Genomic DNA, 22,373 nt, shown 5'->3' on the forward strand with positions numbered 1-22,373 from the left:
CTTTACCATATGAAATTCCTGCATGAAAATTGTACGGATAAATCCTGCATTGGCTAATTGTATGCATCAATTTGTAATGGTGCACAATACACTGTAATTTTTGTGTGTGGTGTAAACCCACTTCATATGAATGGAAGTTGTGCAGATCTGCACTCTTGAGCAAGCCCTGCCTCATTCAGCAGCATTTTGAGGATGAAAAGTTCCCAAAGGATTGTTGATAATAGTAAAAACGGATGTGGCTTTCAGAAACCCTTTCGAGCTGACATTTGAATTTGTGTTACCTGCTTCCTGTATTGTGCCTGCAATTCTTGCAGGGCATTGCGTTTTGTGTCATTTTGGTGCACTGTGCATCTTACAAATTTCATTTTTAAAAATATATATTTCTGTATAATATTTTGTCTTCTGTCGGCAGGTAAATGGAATATCTTTGCTTGGAGAAAACCACAAGGATGTAGTAAATATTTTAAAAGACCTGCCCATCAAAGTAACAATGGTGTGTTGCCGTGCAGCTCCACCTATTAGTCAGTTGTTAATGGATGAATCTCAGATGATGGAACAGGTAAATCAAAGCAAAGGTGTGGGTCTTGTATGTGTAGGATGCTGTGAAGAAAGTGTGTGATCACTTGACTCTACGCAAGGCTGTTTCAGCCTCTCTTACCCCTGTGGCAAATGGAGACAACCAGAAAATCTTTACAGACACTCTTTCTCTCTCTCCCTCTTCCCATTATACCTTGCTCATTCTGAAATAAAGAGCTTTATTTCAGGCATTGCCAATGTTTCTGGGCCTCTGGGCACACTTGGGATATTGAGGAAGTGCCACTAGAGCCAGTCACAAAATGGTTGCTGTGGGGTATGTGGCATAAAACAAAATGGCTGCCGTATTGAAAAAGAGCAGGAAAAAGGGACAGGACACAAAATGATGTGAGCATTCCCTCCCTGCCCCAATCCTCCCCCCCCAAAAAAAATAATATCAGTGGGGGGAAAAGGCACATCAGTCACTACCACATTCACTCGCAGAGAAAAGCCCTTTGTTCTTCTCTATTCTGAACAGAAGGAAAGGTGGATGTCCAAATCTGGCATCTAAAGACATGTTAGCATGTTTAAGGGGGCATAGAATTAGTGTAAACAAATCAAATAGGAAGAGCAAAGGATGTATTGTGCATTGCAGATTTTTGAGAGGACATTTGCAGAAACTTTTTGTGGGTGCCATAGGAGGTATTGGTGGGTGCACACAGGCACCAGTTTGGCAACTCTCGCTTAACTATATAGCAGGACCTTAGCAATCTTTCTTCTTGGCTGCGTGAATGTGGGATCTTGTTGTAAGGACATACAACAATAGGCCTTGCATGCAAGTTAGTTGCAGGCTTGTCACTTCCTTGCAAGCACATACATTCACTTGAATGAACAACGGAACAGTTTTATCCCACTACAGTGGTACCTCGGGTTACATACGCTTCAGGTTACATATGCTTCAGGTTATAGACTCCGCTAACCCAGAAATAGTGCTTCAGGTTAAGAACTTTGCTTCAGTTTTTATAAGTAAAGTTTAGGATATACTAATTTAATATGTTGAATAGAAAATTAGGTGTTAGTTAGCTGTAATGCTAGGAGACAAGGATTTGCTGGACAAATAATTTGGACTAGAGAACAAGAAGGGGAGGTACGAGGAAGTCAGGGAAATATGTTATTGAAAATAAGTTGTGAAATTTATGTGTTTTTAATATTTTTTCTTTTTAGGTTTTTTTGTTTGTATAAAATGGAAAACTTCAATAAATATCTTATAAAAAAAAGAACTTTGCTTCAGGATGAGAACAGAAATCGTGCTCTGGCGGCGCAGCGGCAGCGGGAGGCCCCATTAGCTAAAGTGGTGCTTCAGGTTAAGAACAGTTTCAGGTTAAGAACGGACCTCTGGAACGAATTAAGTACTTAACCCGAGGTAGCACTCGAGAGGCTCAATTTGTGTGAGCTGTCTGTTTTACTGATAAAACACCATAGTTGAGACTTGAAAAATTTCGCTTCTCCGACTTCAACAAAATATTCATTTCTTATCAGATAACACCAATGGCAGTTAATAAGATGAGGCAGGACAATCCAGAGGGAGGGGAAGCCCACATCTGCAGCAATGGGTGGCTGTTGGAAGCAGCTGAGTCAGGAGCAAGGCACACAACACCATGCGAAGCATTTGGGGCACTCCCTCCCCAGGCTGCCTTCAACAGATGCCCTTTTGGCTTGCCTTTCTGTGGTGGGGAGTCCCACTCGCCATTTACTTCTTAACACTTTCCATTCTGTCTTTCATCACCATTCAGAGGAGAGATAGTTGGTATATGAACGCAGACCTGATGTAGAAGGGAAATTAAATCAGAAAAGTTTGGATGAATGAAATATACAATATGTATATAGTATATATATGGTACAGCCGGTCCGATCCAGTGACTGGAATGTTAGATAATATTTCCACCTACAAAGCCTGGTTTAAATCCCTACTTTAGATTCTCAAAGTGGCTTTGGCCATATTAGTACGGTTACTTAGAGGACAAGTAAAAAATGTCTCCTCCCACAAAGCCATAAAATCGTTTTAGTTCTTTATCCTGGGCGGGGGTGGGGGTGGGGTTTGGGGACAAGATGTTGGCATTCAAGAAATGCAAGCCCAAAGTCCTTTAGATACACAGAAAAAGTTGCATAGTTGTTTTTTACAATGAAGCAATTAGCTCGTAGGGTTTTTGTGAAGGGAGCAGGCTAGAGGTAGCTTACCATTTTGTCAAGCAGAAGTTCTGTGTAAACAACTCATTATTAAGAATATAGGAAGGTTTGTTAGAGCTGCAAAGCAGTGTGGACACAAATACCAGTGGTACCTCGGGTTAAGAACTTAATTCGTTCCGGAGGTCCGAACTTAACCTGAAACTGTTCTTAACCTGAAGCACCACTTTAGCTAATGGGGCCTCCTGCTGCTGCCGGGCCGCCGGAGCACGATTTCTGTTCTCATCCTGAAGCAAAGTTCTTAACCTGAGGCACTATTTCTGGGTTAGCGGAGTCTGTAACCTGAAGCGTATTAGAAGCAAGATTAAAATGCAGGGACTAATCCCTATGTGGCTTAGAGTGGCTTCAGATGTTTTGAATGTGGAGAGAATAGAGTAGCGGTTCTCAACCTGTGGGTCCCCAGATGTTGTTGGACTACAACTCCCATCATCCCTGAGCTCTGGCCTTGCTAGCTAGGGGTGATGGGAGTTGTAGTCCAACAACATCTGAGGACCCAAGGTTGAGAAAGGCTGGAATAGAGAGTTCAAATGGCTTCCCTGTTCTTTGTATGTTTGTACCATGTGAAGTGGATCTTGAACTTGTCTCTCAGCTTGTCTCTGCCATCTAAGCTTCTGTATTTGACCACTTTGGATGTTATAAAGATGCATGGGGAATAAGAAAAGCAAATCAGTCATGCTTGCCATTCTCCCATCTCTCTATGTCCAGAGTTCCTTTTAGTCTCTTGTTATATGTGCACCTGAGGGACGCGGGTGGCGCTGTGGGTAAAAGCCTCAGCACCTAGGGCTTGCCGATCAAAGGGTCAGCGGTTCGAATCCCCGCGGCAGGGTGCGCTCCCGTCGTTCGGTCCCAGCACCTGCCAACCTAGCAGTTTGAAAGCACCTCCAGGTGCAAGTAGATAAATAGGGACCGCTTACTGGCGGGAAGGTAAACGGCGTTCCGTGTGCTGCGCTGGCTCGCCAGATGCAGCTTGTCATGCTGGCCACGTGACCCGGAAGTGTCTGCGGACAGCGCTGGCTCCCGGCCTATAGAGTGAGATGAGCGCACAACCCTAGAGTCTGTCAAGACTGGCCCGTACGGGCAGGGGTACCTTTACCTTTACTATATGTGTATCTACTTGGAATCGAGCTTCAATAAAAATTGTAGGATTTCCAGTTTTATTTATGGAAGTGAATCTCTTTCATTTTGCAGTCCGTTATTGATCTTGGTGGACTCCTTGGCTCTTCAGAGACAGAGGATGCCAACTTGGACATGGATAATATGGGCCAGAGTGCAGATGAGGTTCAAGGATCTTCTTTGGCAATGTGGGAGACAAACATACAGCAAATTGAGCTAGAGAAAGGGAGCATGGGACTTGGATTTAGCATATTAGATTACCAGGTAATGTCCAAACTACTTATTTTGCAGAATGGGAGTACTTACTGAGGGGAATTCTGCCCCTTTAAGCAATGTAATGTCAATTACCAGGCCTTTTCAAACTCTGCTGTCAAATGTGCTACATTAAGTAAACAAATTTGTCAAACTAATTCTATGGAGCACCATTCATTTTGTGGGACTTCAGTCTAATTCTATGGCACAGTGATCTCTGCAGCAGGTCAACTTGCATAAAGTCTTTTGCTGTGATTCAGGAAGAATCTACACATTGCATAACAATAAAAGCAGTTAACATTTATTAAGATGATTATGCAAAATTGTTGGCGTGAGTCTCCACAAATTAGAAACACTGGTTTGATTTTCAACTCTGATGTGGTCGTTCCTCTGGTACAGACATGTACCTTAGCATTTATGTCTGATTCTGTTTCTTTTAGAAATATTATTATTTTTATCAGTGGCTGGACATTTTATACCAATTATATCAATTTTTCTCCTTTCAGCTGAATGTGCATATGCCCAGCCATTGATAAAAATAACAAGACCTACAAAGTCTTGCACAAGACCTACAAAGCTGGAGAGGAGTGTGAAACAGATATGCTTGCTAACAGTGAAATTGCTTTGCCTAATGCTGCAGAACTTGATTAGTAAAAGTCTGAAAATGTAAACATTCATAAAAGAATTGGACTGTGCCACATTAGTGGGGAATTGCTTTCACATTAAAACTCTTGTACTTGGAATGCTATTCCACTAGGGAGGCATTTAAGTCGGGTTTCTACCCTAGTGTTCTAGCTTTCCACGTGCTAGGACTTTCCGAATTGCGGGAAGGATTTGAATCTGCAGTCCCCACTGCATTCCGAAGGGGCAGAATCCTGTTTTATTAAAGAAGTTCAATAATCTCCTGTGCTAGAATCACAAGCTGTTATATCGCACAGTGTGATCTCCCAGTGTTACGTAGCCTGATTTCATGTTGGGCCTGGATAAAATATTCAGATTGAATATATACAAGAAAGTGATCTCTACAAATGTAGGAATTAAATATTGGGTCCTGGAGGGTGTGAGCTCTCCTCTTCAGTGCCCCAGTAGACTGGCAGTTTTTGGTGTGGCACAACTCTCGTAAGATGTTTAAATAGTGAAACTTTCTATTCCTCGTGAGGTAAATGGAGCTTGGGGGGAGGGATATCCAACTAATCAATGACCTAAAATCCATTAATCTCAGTGGGTCTTCTTTGAGTGTAACTATCATTGGATAGCTCCCATTGGCTTGGATTCCTGGACTATTAAAGAAGCCAGTGTAACATTTTTGTCTAGATTGATAAAGAAGATTTGGCGTTATTTTATTCATAATATGCTTCTTTTATTTTCATTAAGGAATAAAGCGCTTCCTGAAATGTGTATTCCCCAGTGCTTTTACATAAACATGTTAGGGATCAAAGAATACTATCTTTCCCCCTTGGTTCTTCTGACATAATTTGAGTCGGCATAAACAAATATGCTTAATTATAGGGAAGCACATAGCCATTAAAAGTCTTTCAGCTGATCACTGCCTGAAACTCTCAGGTTTTAGTTTTAGATTTTTACATCAAGATATTCCATATGCCCATGCCTAACACAAAAGAGGAGAATATAGCAGTGTGGGCACTATTTATATTATTTGATGGAGCCTCTTATTTGCTGTAGCACAAAGCACTGTCGAAATAATCTAGTACAGGCATAGGCAAACTCGGCCCTCCAGATGTTTTGGGACTACAACTCCCATGATCCCTAGCTAACGGGACCAGTGGTCAGGGATGATGGGAATTGTAGTCCCAAAACATCTGGAGGGCCGAGTTTGCTTATGCCTGATCTAATGCCTGCTTGCAGCTGCTATGTAAATGCAGACATCTCTCATGAAAGTGGGGGTTCACCATTCACTGGGTTGGGGCTGGGTCATCTGCACCTTGAAAAGAAATATAAAAACTTGCACGGGCTCCTGATTTATTGAGAATATGTTTCCCCCACTTTCCTCTTCTTTAAAAAGGACCCTGTGGATCCTGCGAATACGGTGATTGTGATCCGCTCTCTAGTCTCTGGGGGGGTGGCCGAACAAGATGGCCGGCTTCTCCCCGGAGACAGACTTATGTACGTGAATGACATCAACTTGGAAAATGGCAGCCTGGAGGAAGCTGTGCAAGCGCTGAAAGGAGCGCCGATGGGAGCGGTTAGGATAGGAGTCGCAAAGCCGTTGCCTGTAAGGAACTTAAATCTTACACATTTTGTTTGGGGTTTCCTATTTTGCCAAGAAACCATACAGGTTGCCTGTTCGCAAATGCATGTGTTTTGTTTATTGACCCAGCAGCTGACGACACTCACTGTGGATGTGTGAACTAATCTCGTTTTGTTTTAAAGTGATGTAAAAAAAAAAAAAAAGTTCTGTCTGTGGAGTTTCATCCGTAAAGGTCATTTCACACATGTGTAAGTGATGTGGCTTTGGCTGCCGTCAAGTGATAAGCATACACCTGTGAACCTGCTCACAGTGTGTCTGATTGCAAAAATAAATAAATAAAACTATAGCAATCTGAAGTGTATCTGAAGAAGCGTGCATGAACACGAAAGCTTATACCAGAACAAACTTAGTTGGTCTATAACTGCTACTGGATTTTTTTATTTTCATTTCAATAGCAATCTGTACTTCAGATTCACCAGGGCTTCATATTCATCATTTACTTCAGATTCATCATTTACCATATTTTTTGCTCTATAAGACTCACTTTTTCCCTCCTAAAAGGTAAGGGGAAATGTGTGTGCGTCTTATGGAGCGAATGCAGGCTGCGCAGCTATCCCAGAAGCCAGAACAGCAAGAGGGACTGCTGCTTTCACTGCACAGCGATCCCTCTTGCTGTTCTGGCTTCTGAGATTCAGAATATTTTTTTTCTTGTTTCCCTCCTCCAAAAACTAGGTGCGTCTTGTGGTCTGGTGCATCTTATAGAGCAAAAAATATGGTACTTCAGATTCATCATTTACTCAATAGCATCTTGTTTTGACCCTAGTCATGGAGTTTGATTTGGGAATAGCATACATTGGGCATAGTAATGGGAAGAGGAGCGGCCATCCTGGTTTTACAGAAAATTCAAAAAGGAATTTGTTTAAAGCTGGTTTTCTTCCTAACCTCAAACACAGCGTTCTTGACTTCAGTGCTCTTAAGTTCAATGGAGCTTATTGATGAACATTTGTGTTTAGATTCTGAGAATAAGTGGGACTGAAGTCTGTGGGACAAAATAGGTTTAAATCCAATCTGTTAGGCTCAGCCACATTGGTAATCAAGCTCTTTTGGTAAATACAGCAAAGTAAATATAAATCATCAGGGCTGAGAAAACATTCCAAATTCCCAGGTGCCGGGACTGGAGTATTAGATACTACCTCTGTGCACAGCTAAAATATTATTTCAAACTCATGGGCATTTCATTCTTCAGTGCTTTTCCTAGCCTTGTAAACCATTACACCTGCTCAGGGCTATAAGAATAACCTGCAGTACTCTCTCTCTCGGAGGCTCCCATTCATTCCCCTTTCTAAAAATTCCTTCACGCTGCATGTCGTGAACATTAGCCACTATCCATCTCAAGAGCTTCATTCTCTCTGCAGCTTTCACCAGAAGAGGGCTATGTTTCTGCTAAGGAAGATTCCTTTTTCTACACTGCCCAGTCCTTTGAGGAGGAAGGGCCAGCTGATTCAGCCCTCTTCCATGCTGAGCTGGCTCTGGTTAGTGGCCACTTCCTTTCCATGATAATGTGTTAAAACCCTTTTGATCTTATGTTTTCATACCAAACAAAATTTTGTCTACCGTCAATGGAGAAACAGCCTTGACATTGTAACGTAAAGATGTATTTTAAAATGCTTGTTTAACTTCTTCTTTTTTAAGGGCTTAAGAAGGTTGTTTTATTGGGTCGAGATGCTGATATCCAAATACACACACACACACACACAAACAAAAAACCCACAGACGCACACGCACAGTTATGAGAAAAAGAAAGTACACCCTCTTTGGTTTTACATATCAGGACATAATAACAATAATCTGTTCCTTAGCAGGTCATAGAATTAGGTAAATACAACCTCAGGCAAACAGCAACACATGACCTATTATACCGTGTCATGATTTATTTAACAAAAACAAACAAAAAAAGCAAAATGGAGAAGCCACATGTGGAAAAACTAAACACGAGACAGTAACTTGGATTGGATTTTAAAAATAAATTCCATGTTTGCACATTATCCTGTTTTGAGAATCGTACATTGATGCAGGAAAAGGAAATTAAAGCTGCTGTCCTATGCTCTTCTGTAGGAGTAGTTAGTAGACTCACAGGTATTTGTTTCTGCGTAGAAACACAAGATTGGGCGGTCAACCACTTCTACAAAACAAGTGGTATTGACAAGAATGAGTTAAGGGGAGGTGTATACCGCATTACAAAGCGAGGTTTTTGCTGCTGTTTTTCAGGTCATGCTATATCGTTGCCACACAGTTTATTTAGAAGCTTGATGGATTCTTAGTTGGCTGTAACTTCCATTGTTCAAGCAAACTAATCACTTTTAAGTTTCAGTAGGAAGTTTTAATGCATGCACTTGTGATATCACATAAGTGCAGGATTTGTAACATCCTGGATATATTTTTATTGGGCATTAAAAGATTAGTGAAAAGTGTGCTAGCTTTGAAGATGGACAATGTGTGTGTATATATATAGATAGATAGATAGATATAGATATGTATAGATATAGATATAGATATATAGATATATATCCTATTATTTCAAATAAAAATGAGATATTTGGTAGGCAACTTTTGTATCATGAAGGTAATTAAATTTTTTAAAATGGACCTTTTTAGACAAACTTAAGCAGTGCACCACATTCTTAAATTCAACAATGGGACAGCATATGAGATTTTTTCCCCCAGAGGTAGAAAATTATAGGAAATCATTCCCCCCGCCCCAGCATCAAACATCATCTGTTTATCACTTGATGTACTTGCAAATTCAGATCTAAATAATATTCTCAGATAACACTGGTGTATCATTGAATTTGAGGATATGGAGACATAGGTGAAAATGGAAATGGGCTCATTGTGTGTCCAAAAGATTTTGTATGTTGGAAATCAAAAAGAAAACTAAAACAAGGCATGGTAGCTAAGAAGTATTCATCCACAGATGCAAATGTTTGGGGCTTATGTGATACGAATGCAGCAGATAGCCAGACTGATTAAATTGCCTTTGCTGTTAGGTGGATTCAAGTGAGGCAGATCTAGTGGAGGAATCCACCTTCGAATCGCACTATTCCCCAGACAATGATGGTACATTCCAGTCTTCAGTTTCAGCTCTGCATGGCAGCGCCTGTGCCGATGACCTGAAGTATAACCTCTCACTACCCTCTTCAACTCCCAAGGTAAAAAGAGAAATATGTATCATTTTATTGATTGTGGTGAAGCCCCACTGAATGTGAAGATGTTTGCGTTTGGCTTCTGTATTGGATGTAGCAATGACTAATGTTGCCCCGGTTGGTTCCATCTGCTCGTAGGTTTGTTATTAGATTAAAGAGCAATTTCATTTAGGTAGTGTTGACTGAACACCTTTCAGACTTTCGGAGACCAAATGCATTTTGTGCTATATGAGGAGGACAACATCGATTTGAGGTGCTCTTGTTTCGCTTCTTAAAAAAAGAAGAATGGTTTCAATGAATTTTAATAATACTGTGGGATATTTTCAAAAAGGTTAACGTAGAGTAACGAATTATTGCTCAAAAAATAACATTTCCACCATATAAGACACTGATCATTTTCTCCGTATCTTTAATTGTAGTCAGTTAGTTACTATATCCCTTTAGTAAATGTGATGTCGCAGTTAGGCTAAAATTAAATCAACAGCAAAATAGCATCAACATGTTGACATTCAATTTAACCATAAAGAACAAGATATTTTAAAAATGTTTGGTTCCGTACCCAATCCTGTTCTTTAGCATGATGGCATCTTTTACATTTTCTTCCCCGTGTTAAGATTTTCCCCTCTTCCATTTCTTGGCAACCTGTTAATTTTTTTCGCCTAAGCTTGAATAATTTCCTGTGTTTTTTTAAATACTCATGGTAGTTCTGGCATCATCATTGCCGGTGATGTCGATCCATTTTCTTGGTTGGTTTGCAGTGTATATTCCTGAAAAAAGGAGTTGCTCATCTTTCACACCTGAGGTTCACCAGCTGGCTGTATCCCTTCTGGAATGTATTTCAGTCTTACTGGCCATGGGGCCGACAGCCGGAGTTTATCTCATAATGGAATTTCCTAATCCACAACAGAATGTACCTTTGCTGTGCCAATGAGACAGATTGCATTGTTTAACTTGGTAATTGTTACTTAAAGGGATTAGACAGAGAGCATGCTGGGAAATGTACGTTCTGCAACACATCTGGTCTTACAGAAGACATCACATTGGTGTTCCCAAAGACTCTCTTTCTGTCTCTGTATCTTCTTTTACATCTACCAGATGCAATCCTATATATGTCTTCTCAGAAGTAAGTCCTGTTGAGTTCAACGGGGCTTACTCCCAGGTAAGTCCTTATAAGACTGCAACCCGAGAGTAAAATGCTAACATTAAAGCTTGGTAGCAATTCATGTTTCACTTTGCCCAGATAAAAATAGCCACACAGAAAGCAATTCAATATACCATTTCAACTGAGCCAGCGACCTCTCTTCATACAGGGAGAGGTAATAATAATAATAATAATAATAATAATAATAATAATAATAATAATATATTATTTATACCCCTCCCATCTGGCTGAGTTTCCCCAGCCACATTGGGTGGCTTCCAACAAAATATTAAAATACCCTTCTAGAAGCAGAGGGACATGTTAAGTAGGGAATATCCACCTAAAAAAACACCATTTTCATCCTTAGAAGAGCACAGGAAGCCCACACATGCAGACCTTGAAATCATAGATCTAAAGTTTGGAATACAGGCAGTTGCAACTCCAAATGACAGACGCATTGGAGTTTCAGTACAGTCATTATTTTGAAGAGGGGGGGGGGAGTTTATCTCAAATTTTACATGTTTTGGAGCCTTTCTTCATACTTGCTGAATGAAGCTTTTTGGGTAATTTATCTTAGATACAGTAGTTTGAGAGGAACATTAAAGCACTGATGGGTTAAGAAACGAGCGCGACATTAACTCCCTTATTGATAGACGTGCATTCAAATAAGGCTTCATTAGGAGCGGAGTCGTAGGGTTGTATCAAGAGCAGCCCCAGTGAAATTACTCTTTTGCAGTGGCAGATCAGGTCCATTTCTTGGTGGGGCCGGGTTGCGGTCCGGCCACCTAGCCACTCCTCTCAGTGTCAGGGCAGTACAGCATCCCGCATCATGCTAGGGGAGACCCCGGCTACATCAGGTTGCCAGGTGGCCAATCAGGTTGGGGGGGCGTGGCCAGGGACGATTTAAGCCTCGGCGTGACTGTGGCTTCCTCTTCTGTTTCCTTTCCCCTCTCCTCCCCCCCCCCGTCTTCTCTGGAGGGTCCTCCAACTCCAGCTGATTTTGAGGATGTGTGGAGGGCTGCAGGCGAGGAGGGAAAGCTCTGTCCTGCTTGCACAGGTCTGTTGCGCTAGTGGAGGTGGAAGAGTGGATATTGCCCCAGATTTTTAGCTGTATACATGTTCAGGGTCAGAACAGTAGGTGCTGTTCAGGAATGCTGATGCCGCCTGAAATGTCTCATGCTCCTTATGAGTTTGTCAGTGCAGTTTGGTATCGTGTCTACTTGAAAATGTGCTGCCCTGAGCTTACTCCCAGGAAACTGGATAGTAAGGTTGTATCCTTAGGGTGGTATTCAGCTAGGTTTACTCAGAGTTGATGCATTGAAATTAATGACCACGGCAAAGTTAGGTCTATGAATTTCAGTAGGTCTATTTGGAGTAAAATCTGGTCGAATACCCTTGGGTGCTCTTGCCTGGAAGCAAGCCCCACTGAATACAGTGAGATATACTTCTGAGTAAACATGTGTCGGTTTTGCTCTGATGGGCTGTAATTCTATGCACACTAACTTGGGAGTAGTTCTCATGGAACTGTGTGAACTTAACTTCTGAGTAGATGAGCAGAGATTTTAGTTCTATCTTGGTAATTGGAAAAGCATTTGTTGTTGTTGTTTAGTCGATTAGTCATGTCCAACTCTTCGTGACCCCATGGACCAGAGCATGCCAGGCAATCCTGTCTTCTACTGCCTCCTGCAGTTTGGTCAAACTCATGTTGGTAGCTTCGAGAACACCTGTCCTCTGTCGTCCCCTTCTCCTTGTGCCCTCAATCTTTCCCAACATCAGGGTCTTTTCCAGGGAGTCTTCTCTTCTCAAACAATAACATACCAAGCTGTTATTCAAAAAGAAAACCTCTAAAAGTCAAATAAACTTTTAAAATCTTTTTTTTTTTAATAATAGGCTGTTTGCAAAGAAAGTTCAAATGCCTCAGTTGGTTACCATTTACCGGACCAAAACCTGTACACCATGGATCTAATGCAAAGGGGAGCAGAGAGCAGATCTTCTGCTGATGTATGTGTGGAACAGTCTGCTGGGAGCACAAGAAAAGATCCAGTAACACATTCTCCTAAGAAACAAGCTGAACATGAAAGCACAGGAACTTGGACAGCTGAAGCCTCAAACAATGCAAATTTATCTTCTAGATTGAACCCTGATGCTACTGGGAAGGTAAGTGTTTCATTGCGTATATTTGTGCAGTAATGCCAGTATTTCCAGGGATCACGAAACGGAACTGATAGCCTTCTGGATATTACTGTGCTTATGAACTCCCTTAATAACTCTGCCAGCCTTGATAAAGGTGAAGGTAAAGGTACCCCTGACCATTAGGTCCAGTCATGACCGACTCTGGGGTTGCGGCACTTATCTCGCTTTATTGGCCAAGGGAGCCAGCATACAGCTTCCGGGCCTTGTGGCCAGCATGACAAAGCCACTTCTGGCGAACCAGAGCAGCGCACGGAAACGCCGTTTACCTTCCCGCCGGAGTAGTACCTATTTATCTACTTGCACCTTGATGTGCTTTTGAACTGCTAGGTTGGCAGGAGCAGGGACCGAGCAACGGGAGCTCACCCTGTCATGGGGATTCGAACCGCCGACCTTCTGATCGGCAAGTCCTAGGCTCTATGGTTTAACCCACAGCGCCACACGTGTCCCTTATCCAGCCTCGAAACCCTGGTTGAATTGTGGAATAACAGGCTCCCCTTGCAACATGGTATATCTCCCAGGTGTCCTTCTGGCAGGGCAGGTTCCTCTTGTTCAGGGCGCACCAAAGACAACTGAAGTGGCTGGCTTTGTTGTAAAGATGGCAATTTTGGTGATCAATTTATGGCCTAGGCCTGTTTCAAAGGGTTGTGCTACTACTGTCAGCGTAGCATCCGTTCTGTAAAACTGTTCCGAGCGATAGTAAGTAAGGGCTAAGTTTGCAGAGAGCTCCAAAGTGAAAGGGTGCAGGGATACAAAGGGTTTTTCTCTCTCTCGTTCTTCTAGGTCAGGCTGATTTGCAGCACAAGCACGCAGCAGGAGCTTGTTCTTGGACAGAGCAGGAAGACTTTGGCATAAAATCAGGCTTCTACTCCTGCCTGCCTCTCCAGCACTCTGCTGCTGCTTGCACTGAAGAAGATAGTTTGCTTTATTTTCTTGTTTTGCTGCCAAGGAACTTGCATAAATGCTGATGTTTTAGCAGCAAACCATCACGTTACTTCTTTTTTATCCTTTTAGCGCAGTCATATTAATTTGAAGGGAAACAAGAGTTCTGTAAGCAAATTAGGAATTACACATTTTCTTATTACGTGAATGCCTAGCAGATTGGAAACCATCTGTAATTGGCAAATCACACGGAATCCAATAATGCTCTCCAGTTACTTGTCTCTATAAACTGACACTGTTTTTCTTCTTATCAGGATCACGTACTCTTGATGGAAAATAACAGCTTAACGCATGCTGGGAGGTATTCTGCAACCCTAAATACAAACAAAAACAAGTTTGAGAAGACGATTACTATTGCAAAGGGCAATTCAAGTTTAGGTAGTGTATCTGAATCACCTTTTCTGCCGTTGTTGTAATTTCTGCCTACTTGCCCCCCAAATAGAACTGTGTAATGGTATGAAAAACAACAACAGACAAACCCATTGAGAGTGTGGCTGCCGTGTAGGCAATCTGTATCTTTTCAGGTCATGCTGCTGTCTCCAAGAATATGTTTTTCTCAGGAGAGTAGGAAGATATTTCAACACAGGTGTTTTGTTTTGTTTTGTTTTGTTTTGCTAATTGGGTGGAATTCTTTCTATTGTTTTGCTCACGATATGGCATGAGATTTAATGTGAGTCAATAATATCAAACCGACCTATGTAATTCTAGTAATTAGTGGTTAGATGGGAAACATATGGCCCTTAAGGTATTTTTGGCTTTTAGCTCCCATCATCCCTAGTTGTGAGAAATTATGGGAAACGTGGTCCAACAAGACCTTTCCAAAGCGTTTGACATTGGGCTATTGGAATGAGTTAATAGAATTTATTGCTTGCATCTTTTAGCGAATACTTCAGCTAAGAGTTGTTGCAACCATGGCACTGAGTAAAGCCTCACAAGACTGTCTAATCTTCTTCAGAGGATGAACAAACAACTGCACATTGAGACTGCAGTCCTATATATACTGTTACTTGGAAGCAAATCCCGTTTATTTAAAATATTTATATCCTGCCCTTCATTACAAGATTTCCCTGTGGGGAACAATAAAACTCATTCTAAAACCACAAAGCCATTAAACAGATGCAAGAGTGGGTCAGATTGCAATTAGCATCAGTTATAAAACTATAGAGCAACATCTATAAAAATCTCAAGCTGAGCACTTAACAGTTTCCAAATGCTTGAGTAAATAACTATGTCTTGATCTGATGCCGAACTAAGAGGTGATGGGTATTCCACAACTGGGGCACAACCCCAGTGAAGCTTCTCAAGCCCTTGCATAGTGTATAACTCCTGGAAGCTGGACCACTTAAATCAAAGGGACTTCATTCTAAATAGGATTACACTGTAAAAATAGCCATTCCTCAATATTTCAGTGTGATGTTCAGAATGGAGTTTGTGCTAGACAGCTGTCAAGAAACAGAAGTCATGGTCATGCTCGCAGCTTTGTACAAATGTAAATACAGTGGTACCTCGCAAGACGAATGCCTCGTAAGACGAAAAACTTGCTAGACGAAAGGGTTTTTCGTTTTTTGAGTTGCTTCGCAAAACGAATTTCCCTATGGGCTTGCTTCCCAAGACGAAATGTCTTGCGAGTTTGTTTCCTTTTTCTTAAAACCGTTAATACTGTACCAAGTTTGAAGCGGGAACTGGGCTGGCAGGGAGCGAGGGAGCGACCTACCTTTTCCAGTTTCAGCCTTGGGGAAGGAGAGCGTCTCGCTCCGCGAATGAACGCAAGGCAAGAAAAGAGCGGGAGCAAATCTCTTTCAAGCACGATCGCGAGCACGACAATTAGTCGTGAGTTCTGAGCAGAGTAACCCGATACGAGAGAGAGAGAGACTCCGGAGACAGAGCGTGTGCATAAAAGCGCACGAAAGAAAGACTGCAGAAGGAGCCAAAGAACAAATAATGGACTTGGGCGCAACAGAAGCGGGATCTAGCAGAACGACGCAGAGGGATCCTCTTCTGGAGAGGGCACAGAGGAGGCAGATGGGCTGGGATCCAGCGTATCTGGCTGGGTCTCTGCGCTGCCTCTGCTTCTCTCCCCCCCCCCCCACGTGGCTGCTCCATTTTGCCCTAACTGCGCGAAGGCAGGAGGAGGGGGACCAAGGAGGAGGAGGCATCCACTGCACTTGGGCCGCTGCGAATGCGCCTTTGCGGGGGTGGGAAGAAGCCGGGAGCAGCTGCCGAGACTGTGGGGAGCCCGGCGGTGTGGCGCAAGGTAACGGGGGGAGCAAGGGAGAGTCCGCGCCGGGCGCTTCGTGTGTCCACCCTCGGTTCCTGGGCTCAAACTTCCTTTGGCACCTGTGGAGAGAGAGGGTGAGGAGCGGGCTGGGGCTTTGATGTGGGACGCAGTTTGGCGGAGCGAAGACGCGGCAAGGCTTGGCGACAGAGGAAGGGGGGCTGTTTTTGTGGGGAGGTGGGAGGGGGTGTCTTTGCCTCTTCCCGGCAACAGATCCTCCAGGCTGGGGAAACTCCTCCTGCTGGGGAGCGACCCGCTTTGTGCTTTGCCCGCTATCCCATTATAAAAGGAGTACTGTAATAATGTTCATAATACAGTACCAGGGTGCATCCGTGCTTCGCAAGACAAAAAATCCACAAGACGAAGAAACTCACAGAACGAATTAATTTCATCTTGCGAGGCACCACTGTATCAGCATCTTGCCCATAATGATTCTGTAAAAACTGCCTTATCATAATATTAGCAAATTTCACATGTGGTTTTATTTTTTATTCTGAGTGGGTGGGTGAGTGGGGAGGTTGTAGGTGGTGGTTTGCTTCTATGGGTGCATATGTGCTATCAGCAAAAACACCTATGTATACGGTTTAAGTTGACTGTTCTTTGGGGTCTTCTCATAGGCTGGAATTTGCTACCGTATTACATGTAATATTGGCTGCAAATTTATCTCCTTTATTTTCTTCTACTTCTTCTTTAAGGGATGACCGTAAGTTCCAATAAAGATGGCTCTGGAATGATAGTCCGCAGCATTATCCATGGGGGCTCCATAAGTCGCGATGGGCGCATTGGTGTTGGGGACTGCATTCTGTCTGTCAATGAGGAACCTACCACTAATTTAACCAACGCACAGGCACGAGCTATGCTGCGGAGACATTCCCTCGTTGGACCAGATATAAAGTATGTAGAGTCAATTGGTGCAAGAACAATGTCTGGTCTATTTATTTATTTATTTATTTATTTATTTATTATCTTTAAAAATAATCTCGAAGGACATCATATTCCACACTTACCTTGAAGTTATGCTCCGAATTCAGGATTTAAATGGCTAGAACAGGCATCCCCAAACTCGGCCCTCCAGATGTTTTTGGGACTACAATTCCCATCATCCCTGACCACTGGTCCTGTTAGCTAGGGATGATGGGAGTTGTAGTCCCAAAAACATCTGGAGGGCTGAGTTTGGGGGTGCCTGGGCTAGAATAACTCGAAATTGCCAGTGTGAGTCCAGGAAGAAAATGCAAGATTGTGATTCCCAGCACGGCCTGCTCTGACCCGAGTTTACAGCTTTTAATGAGCATCCTTAAGATGTAAGTCTGATTTAAATCTGCCAGTCCTCCCTGGAGTACATTTCTTCCTTTACTCCCACTCTGGGATCCCTTCAGATTCAACTTGTTAGGTGGGTTTGACATAAACATTTTATGTTCTCTTGCTGATTAGTGACAGCATCAGATTGCCTTCCTTACATGGGCAAGAAGGGCTTGCTGGTTTTCCTTCACCCTCACAAGGCAACAAGTGTCCCAGCGCCCCCCCCCCCTTTTTTGCACAAGCAGATTCATCCAGCTTCTAGCAGATGCAAGCATGTTCCCATGGGACCCAAGTTATGCAATGTCTTTCTGAGTAGAGAGAGCTGTGCCCCGTTATATTGTCCTGTGTGACTTCATGCTTGGTGCAAAAAGAGCCACTCAGCTCCTTGCTCTTTGATGGGGAGAAAACTTGGATTGCACACCTCCTGCGACTGAAGACCTTTGCTCAGGAAGATAAACTAGGGAAAATGTTTTTATAAGGGAAGTTTACTCTCTGTTTCTTTTCTTTGAGAAAAATCTCAGTAGTGAAAAAGTGGCTAATTACAGAAACTATGACACATGGCATTAAGACAGAAGAATAATGTTTTAAAGTATAACTCTCAGTACATCTTTGACAAATATCAGGAAAGCGGTTTATCTTGTACCTACATTTGTATTTCACACATGTAGACTTAGAGGCAGGGTAGCTTGTTACTTGAAAGAGGCACAAAAATCTAAAGCCTAGAAATAAAATACAGTTAATTTAAATAGTTTGCCGCCTGCTTACTCTTTGAATACAACAGCAACAGGTGCATTATCTTTACTGCATATTAGGTGTTCAGAGACAAGATGCTTTCAGGTAACCCAGGTCATTTACAACAAACTGGTGTAACCTATAACTTCCTGAATCTATTACAGTGGTACCTCGGGTTAAGTCCTTAACTTGTTCCGGAGGTCCGTTCTTAACCTGAAACTGTTCTTAACCTGAAGCACCACTTTAGCTAATGGGGCCTCCTGCTGCCGCTGCGCCACCGGAGCACAATTTCTGTTCTCATCCTGAAGCAAAGTTCTTAACCTGAAGCACTATTTCTGGGTTAGCAGAGTCTGTAACCTGAAGCATATTTAACCTGAAGCGTATGTAACCCGAGGTACCACTGTAGTGGTATCATTGTCATTTGCTTAAATTGCATGTATGTAGTAAAAGGTAAATGACCCCTGGATGGTTAAGTCCAGTCAATGGCAGAAGGTAAATGCATGTTGTAGGCCGTTTATGAATAGAAAAAAAATCCTCTTTACACACTGAGGTGAGCACAACTCACTTCCTAATAAGAGTCCTTAGCTTTCTATCCTATCCAAAAGTTCAGTTCCTCTGGGCATGCCTGTCTTATCTATCTATCTATCTATCTATCTATCTATCTATCTATCTATCTATCTATCTATCTATCTATCTATCATCTATCTATCATCTATCTATCTATCTATCTATCGTCTATCTATCTATCTATTGTCTATCTATCTATCTATCTATCTATCTATCTATCTATCTATCTATCTATATCTATCCAAACATGTACATTTTTTTCTAAGCAGACAAGCAGATGTGTGGCCTCGCTTCTCCCTCCACCTTACAATAATTTCTGTAATAATATCTAGGGCTTTGCTTTTTAGCAGCAGTCGTAACAGCTGCTTGTAACATCTGCCAGATAATTACCGAGCTGATTCAGAATTCACCTGCCTTCACCGAACGTGTGGAGATGAATCTCTGATCAAGGAAATAAAAGATTGATTGCGGTTCCATTTTTCATGCTTGTTAATAATCACCGCTATACACTCCCAATAAAGAGCAGATGCTTTCTTTTGGGAGGTGTGGATAGAATGGAGGTGGAAAGGGGAGAAGAGGAGAGAGAATAGGAGTGCACACTTTTAATGGCACGTGTGCGCATCTTGCATTCAGCACAAGTCACTGACATTTGTTAACACCATTGTAAAAAGATGCTGCGTCGTATGCTTCACATTCTAGATCTTCTCCAACACCTGCTGATGATCAGGCCCCCTTTTATGTGTGAGTATCGGTGATTTAAAAGCTCATTATAGCTTTGTGTTGCAACTTGTCTGTTAAACCATTCATGCTTTCATAACACCCAAAGTAGCTGGGATATATCCAGATATAGGTACAGCATTATGTACGCAGACTTACATGGCTGCCTTCATCCAATTAGTCTGTTACTAGAATTGACAAGTTGATTCATTACCCAATTACATTACAGTATACTGGCATTTTTGGAGGTATTTAATAAAGATAACTTTTTTTGTCTTCTTAAATAGCACAGTAAAATAAGATATCGGGGGAGGGGGCATTCGTCTTCAAAGGGGAGACGTCCGTTTATGAGAGGGAGTTTGATTGTTCACAGTTTTCCTTTACTAGATAAGTCAGCCTGCCAAGGGACAAGTATTAACCAGTGGCACGGGGCAGAGTATTTTTCTGGACTAAAACAGAAGACACGTTTCATCCTATGCTTAAAAAGTTAAACATGCATATATTTACTCACATAGTTTCGGGGGGGGGAGTATTTAAGTGTAATTTATTCTCTTTTCAACCGCTGGATAGCTGCATTAGTACAGACAACCCCCGTTTTTGGTGTGACAGATTTGTGTGTGATTGCACACATATGCACAGGGCAGAACCTGGAAGTGACACGGAAATGTCAAAAAAGATGTCACTCAAGGTGCGAAATGGGTGCAGTGTTGGAACGGGGTATTTGAATTGCACACGGTTTCACACAAGCGTGCAATGACCCGGAACGCAACCTTTGTGCAAATTGGGGTTTGCCTGTACTGCTTTTAGTTTCAGCCCCCTACGTTCCACTTTGCCCAGTCAGGACTCAGGTATAGGATTTTGCTTTCCGAAAAACAATGATGTCACAGTCATCTGTGACACAGCTTCATCTGGGATTCCCAGGGCATCCTTGTTCCTCCCCTTGTGATGATGTATTGGCAGGGAAATACAGAATCATTGCTCAGAGTCTTTCCTATTCTGATAGGCATAGAGAGCGGTTTGATACATGCAATATGCAGCGTAATTCAGTTCATGTGCATTCAGAAGTTAAGGCCCTTTGAATTCAGTAGGGCTTACTCCTAGCTAATTGTGTATATAGGATTACAGTCGTAATGGCTTGGTTTTGCAAAGCACACTTCAGCAATTGTTATAGTACAGGACTGTGCTCCTTCTCACTGCATTTATGCATTCAATCTGATTATATATTGTGGTTTTTCAGCGTTGCTATACAACTGTGTATCGCAGCACTAGTAAAGATACCTGAACACTCTTTCCCAAGGTGCTAGTTACTGATACAATCATGGATGTACTGATATCTGGATTAATCTCACTGTCATATTTTCTGTGACACTAATGTTTTACTCTCTCCACTGTGTAACCAAAAGACTCTAGTTGCCAAGCCTGTTGACTGTATTGTAAATTGTCCTGAATGTGATCACAGATTTCTTTATTTGGTATACTTTCTATCATAGTATGTACAGAAGGCTTTTTTGTGTGGCTATAGAATCAAGCATGCAGTTGATTCCTTTTAGTATTGCATGCTGCCTCACGTTTACACCCCTGTCCTCTGACTTCATTTAGCGCAGGATATGATTCATTTATTTTTGCTTACTTTCTGAGTGCCGAACTGATGTGTAGTCAGTTTAGTCCTTTCCAGCTTCAGTTTTTCAGCCTTTCCTGCCAATTATGGAATCTAAAGTGGATGGGCTTGTGAGCCATCTCTCCTTTTACCATATCCTTCTTCCGAAATTGTCTTTCAACCAAAAAGAATGCTGTAAAACTACCCAATTCTACTCTCATTTTCCATCTAATCTAAAGATTTGAAGTTGTGACATCTGCTGGAATTTTTTTGCTGAATGAATGAATGAAGTTTCCCCTGCTCTGGAGGGAAATGTTCTTATCTCTCTATATAGTGCTAGATTTTTTATTTATTTATCCATGTGATTTATTTATCAGTGCGATACCATTTTCATCTCTAACGTTACCATAGCTTTATTCACTTTCCCCTTTAGTTACAATCATGTGTTTTGTTGCATTTAACAGTTTAAAAGAATCATGTTACCTCCATAATACCTCCATCTCTCGAGACTTTATGACCACTACTACTTATTTCTCTCTAAAATGAGCACTTTAAAGGGAAAACCTTCAAAACAACAAGGCCGCATTTTAGCCAGAATTGATGTCTGCAAACGGCAGGGGTAATTTCATCGCAGTCAAGTTGATATGGTTGATATATTGATTGGCAGTGGGGAACAGTAATGAGGCATAAGGAATTTTTGGGTTTTTTTTAAAAAAAAATATCAATTTTCCATATTTATGATTGCCTTTGTGAAGCACCCAAGTTAATGTACAAGGAATAAAGCAAAAACAAGCCAATAGTGAATATTCCAAACATTAAAATGACAAAAAACCTCAGCAGCATTAGCCACTTTCATCCTTCCTGTTGTGTGTGCAGAACCTTCTTGGAGAGACTGCTCTACAATTGTGGTGCCATTGCTAGGACTATCCTGCTTTGAGTCGCAAACCACCTAATCTCAGAGGAAGGAAAATGCTACCGAGGGGAAAGATATATCAGTTGATATGAAAGGGGATGTGTGTAGCTAGTGGCAGTTTTGCACTAGTAGAAACTGCTTCCAATCATGCAAGGCAACACAATTTTCAAACTCCTACCACTGCACACACAAAGATGTGCTAAAGCCCTCTGTGCCTCATTCCCTGCTTTTCCAGAGGACCTTCCAACCTTCAGGAGCAGTTTCTTTTTAGCAAACTGGGGTGGGCTGCAGAATTAGTGAGTCCTTTGAGAGGAAGTGCTTTTCTCCAACACAAAACTATTATTGGTGGCAACCCAGAGAGAAGCAGCTGCTGAAAGTAAACACTGGATCCACGTCTTTCTGTCACCACACCTCTGAATATTAGCTGTCATGCTTTTAGCATTTTCACCAGTTTTAGAGCCCAGCA

General features: G+C 42.0%; 1 protein-coding gene across 27 annotated transcripts in view; it reads left to right on the top strand.

Annotated features, from left to right (window-relative positions):
- The window catches only part of MPDZ (multiple PDZ domain crumbs cell polarity complex component), a 107,491-nt gene that overhangs the window by 40,294 nt on the left and 44,824 nt on the right, over window positions 1-22,373 (top strand). For 17 of the 27 annotated variants that reach the window (XM_077921278.1, XM_077921284.1, XM_077921281.1 and 14 more), the window contains exons 15-23: window positions 413-559; window positions 3,946-4,134; window positions 6,146-6,355; window positions 7,747-7,863; window positions 9,379-9,540; window positions 12,566-12,832; window positions 14,062-14,185; window positions 16,778-16,976; window positions 19,380-19,421. In XM_077921278.1, coding sequence (XP_077777404.1) covers window positions 413-559; window positions 3,946-4,134; window positions 6,146-6,355; window positions 7,747-7,863; window positions 9,379-9,540; window positions 12,566-12,832; window positions 14,062-14,185; window positions 16,778-16,976; window positions 19,380-19,421 — 1,457 coding nt within the window. The remainder of the gene's footprint in view (window positions 1-412; window positions 560-3,945; window positions 4,135-6,145; window positions 6,356-7,746; window positions 7,864-9,378; window positions 9,541-12,565; window positions 12,833-14,061; window positions 14,186-16,777; window positions 16,977-19,379; window positions 19,422-22,373) is intronic. The other 10 variants (XM_077921289.1, XM_077921279.1, XM_077921293.1 and 7 more) reach the window with 3 other exon arrangements.

This window comes from Podarcis muralis, chromosome 17, assembly GCF_964188315.1.
Source record: "Podarcis muralis chromosome 17, rPodMur119.hap1.1, whole genome shotgun sequence".
Classification (NCBI taxonomy): Eukaryota; Metazoa; Chordata; class Lepidosauria; order Squamata; family Lacertidae; genus Podarcis; species Podarcis muralis.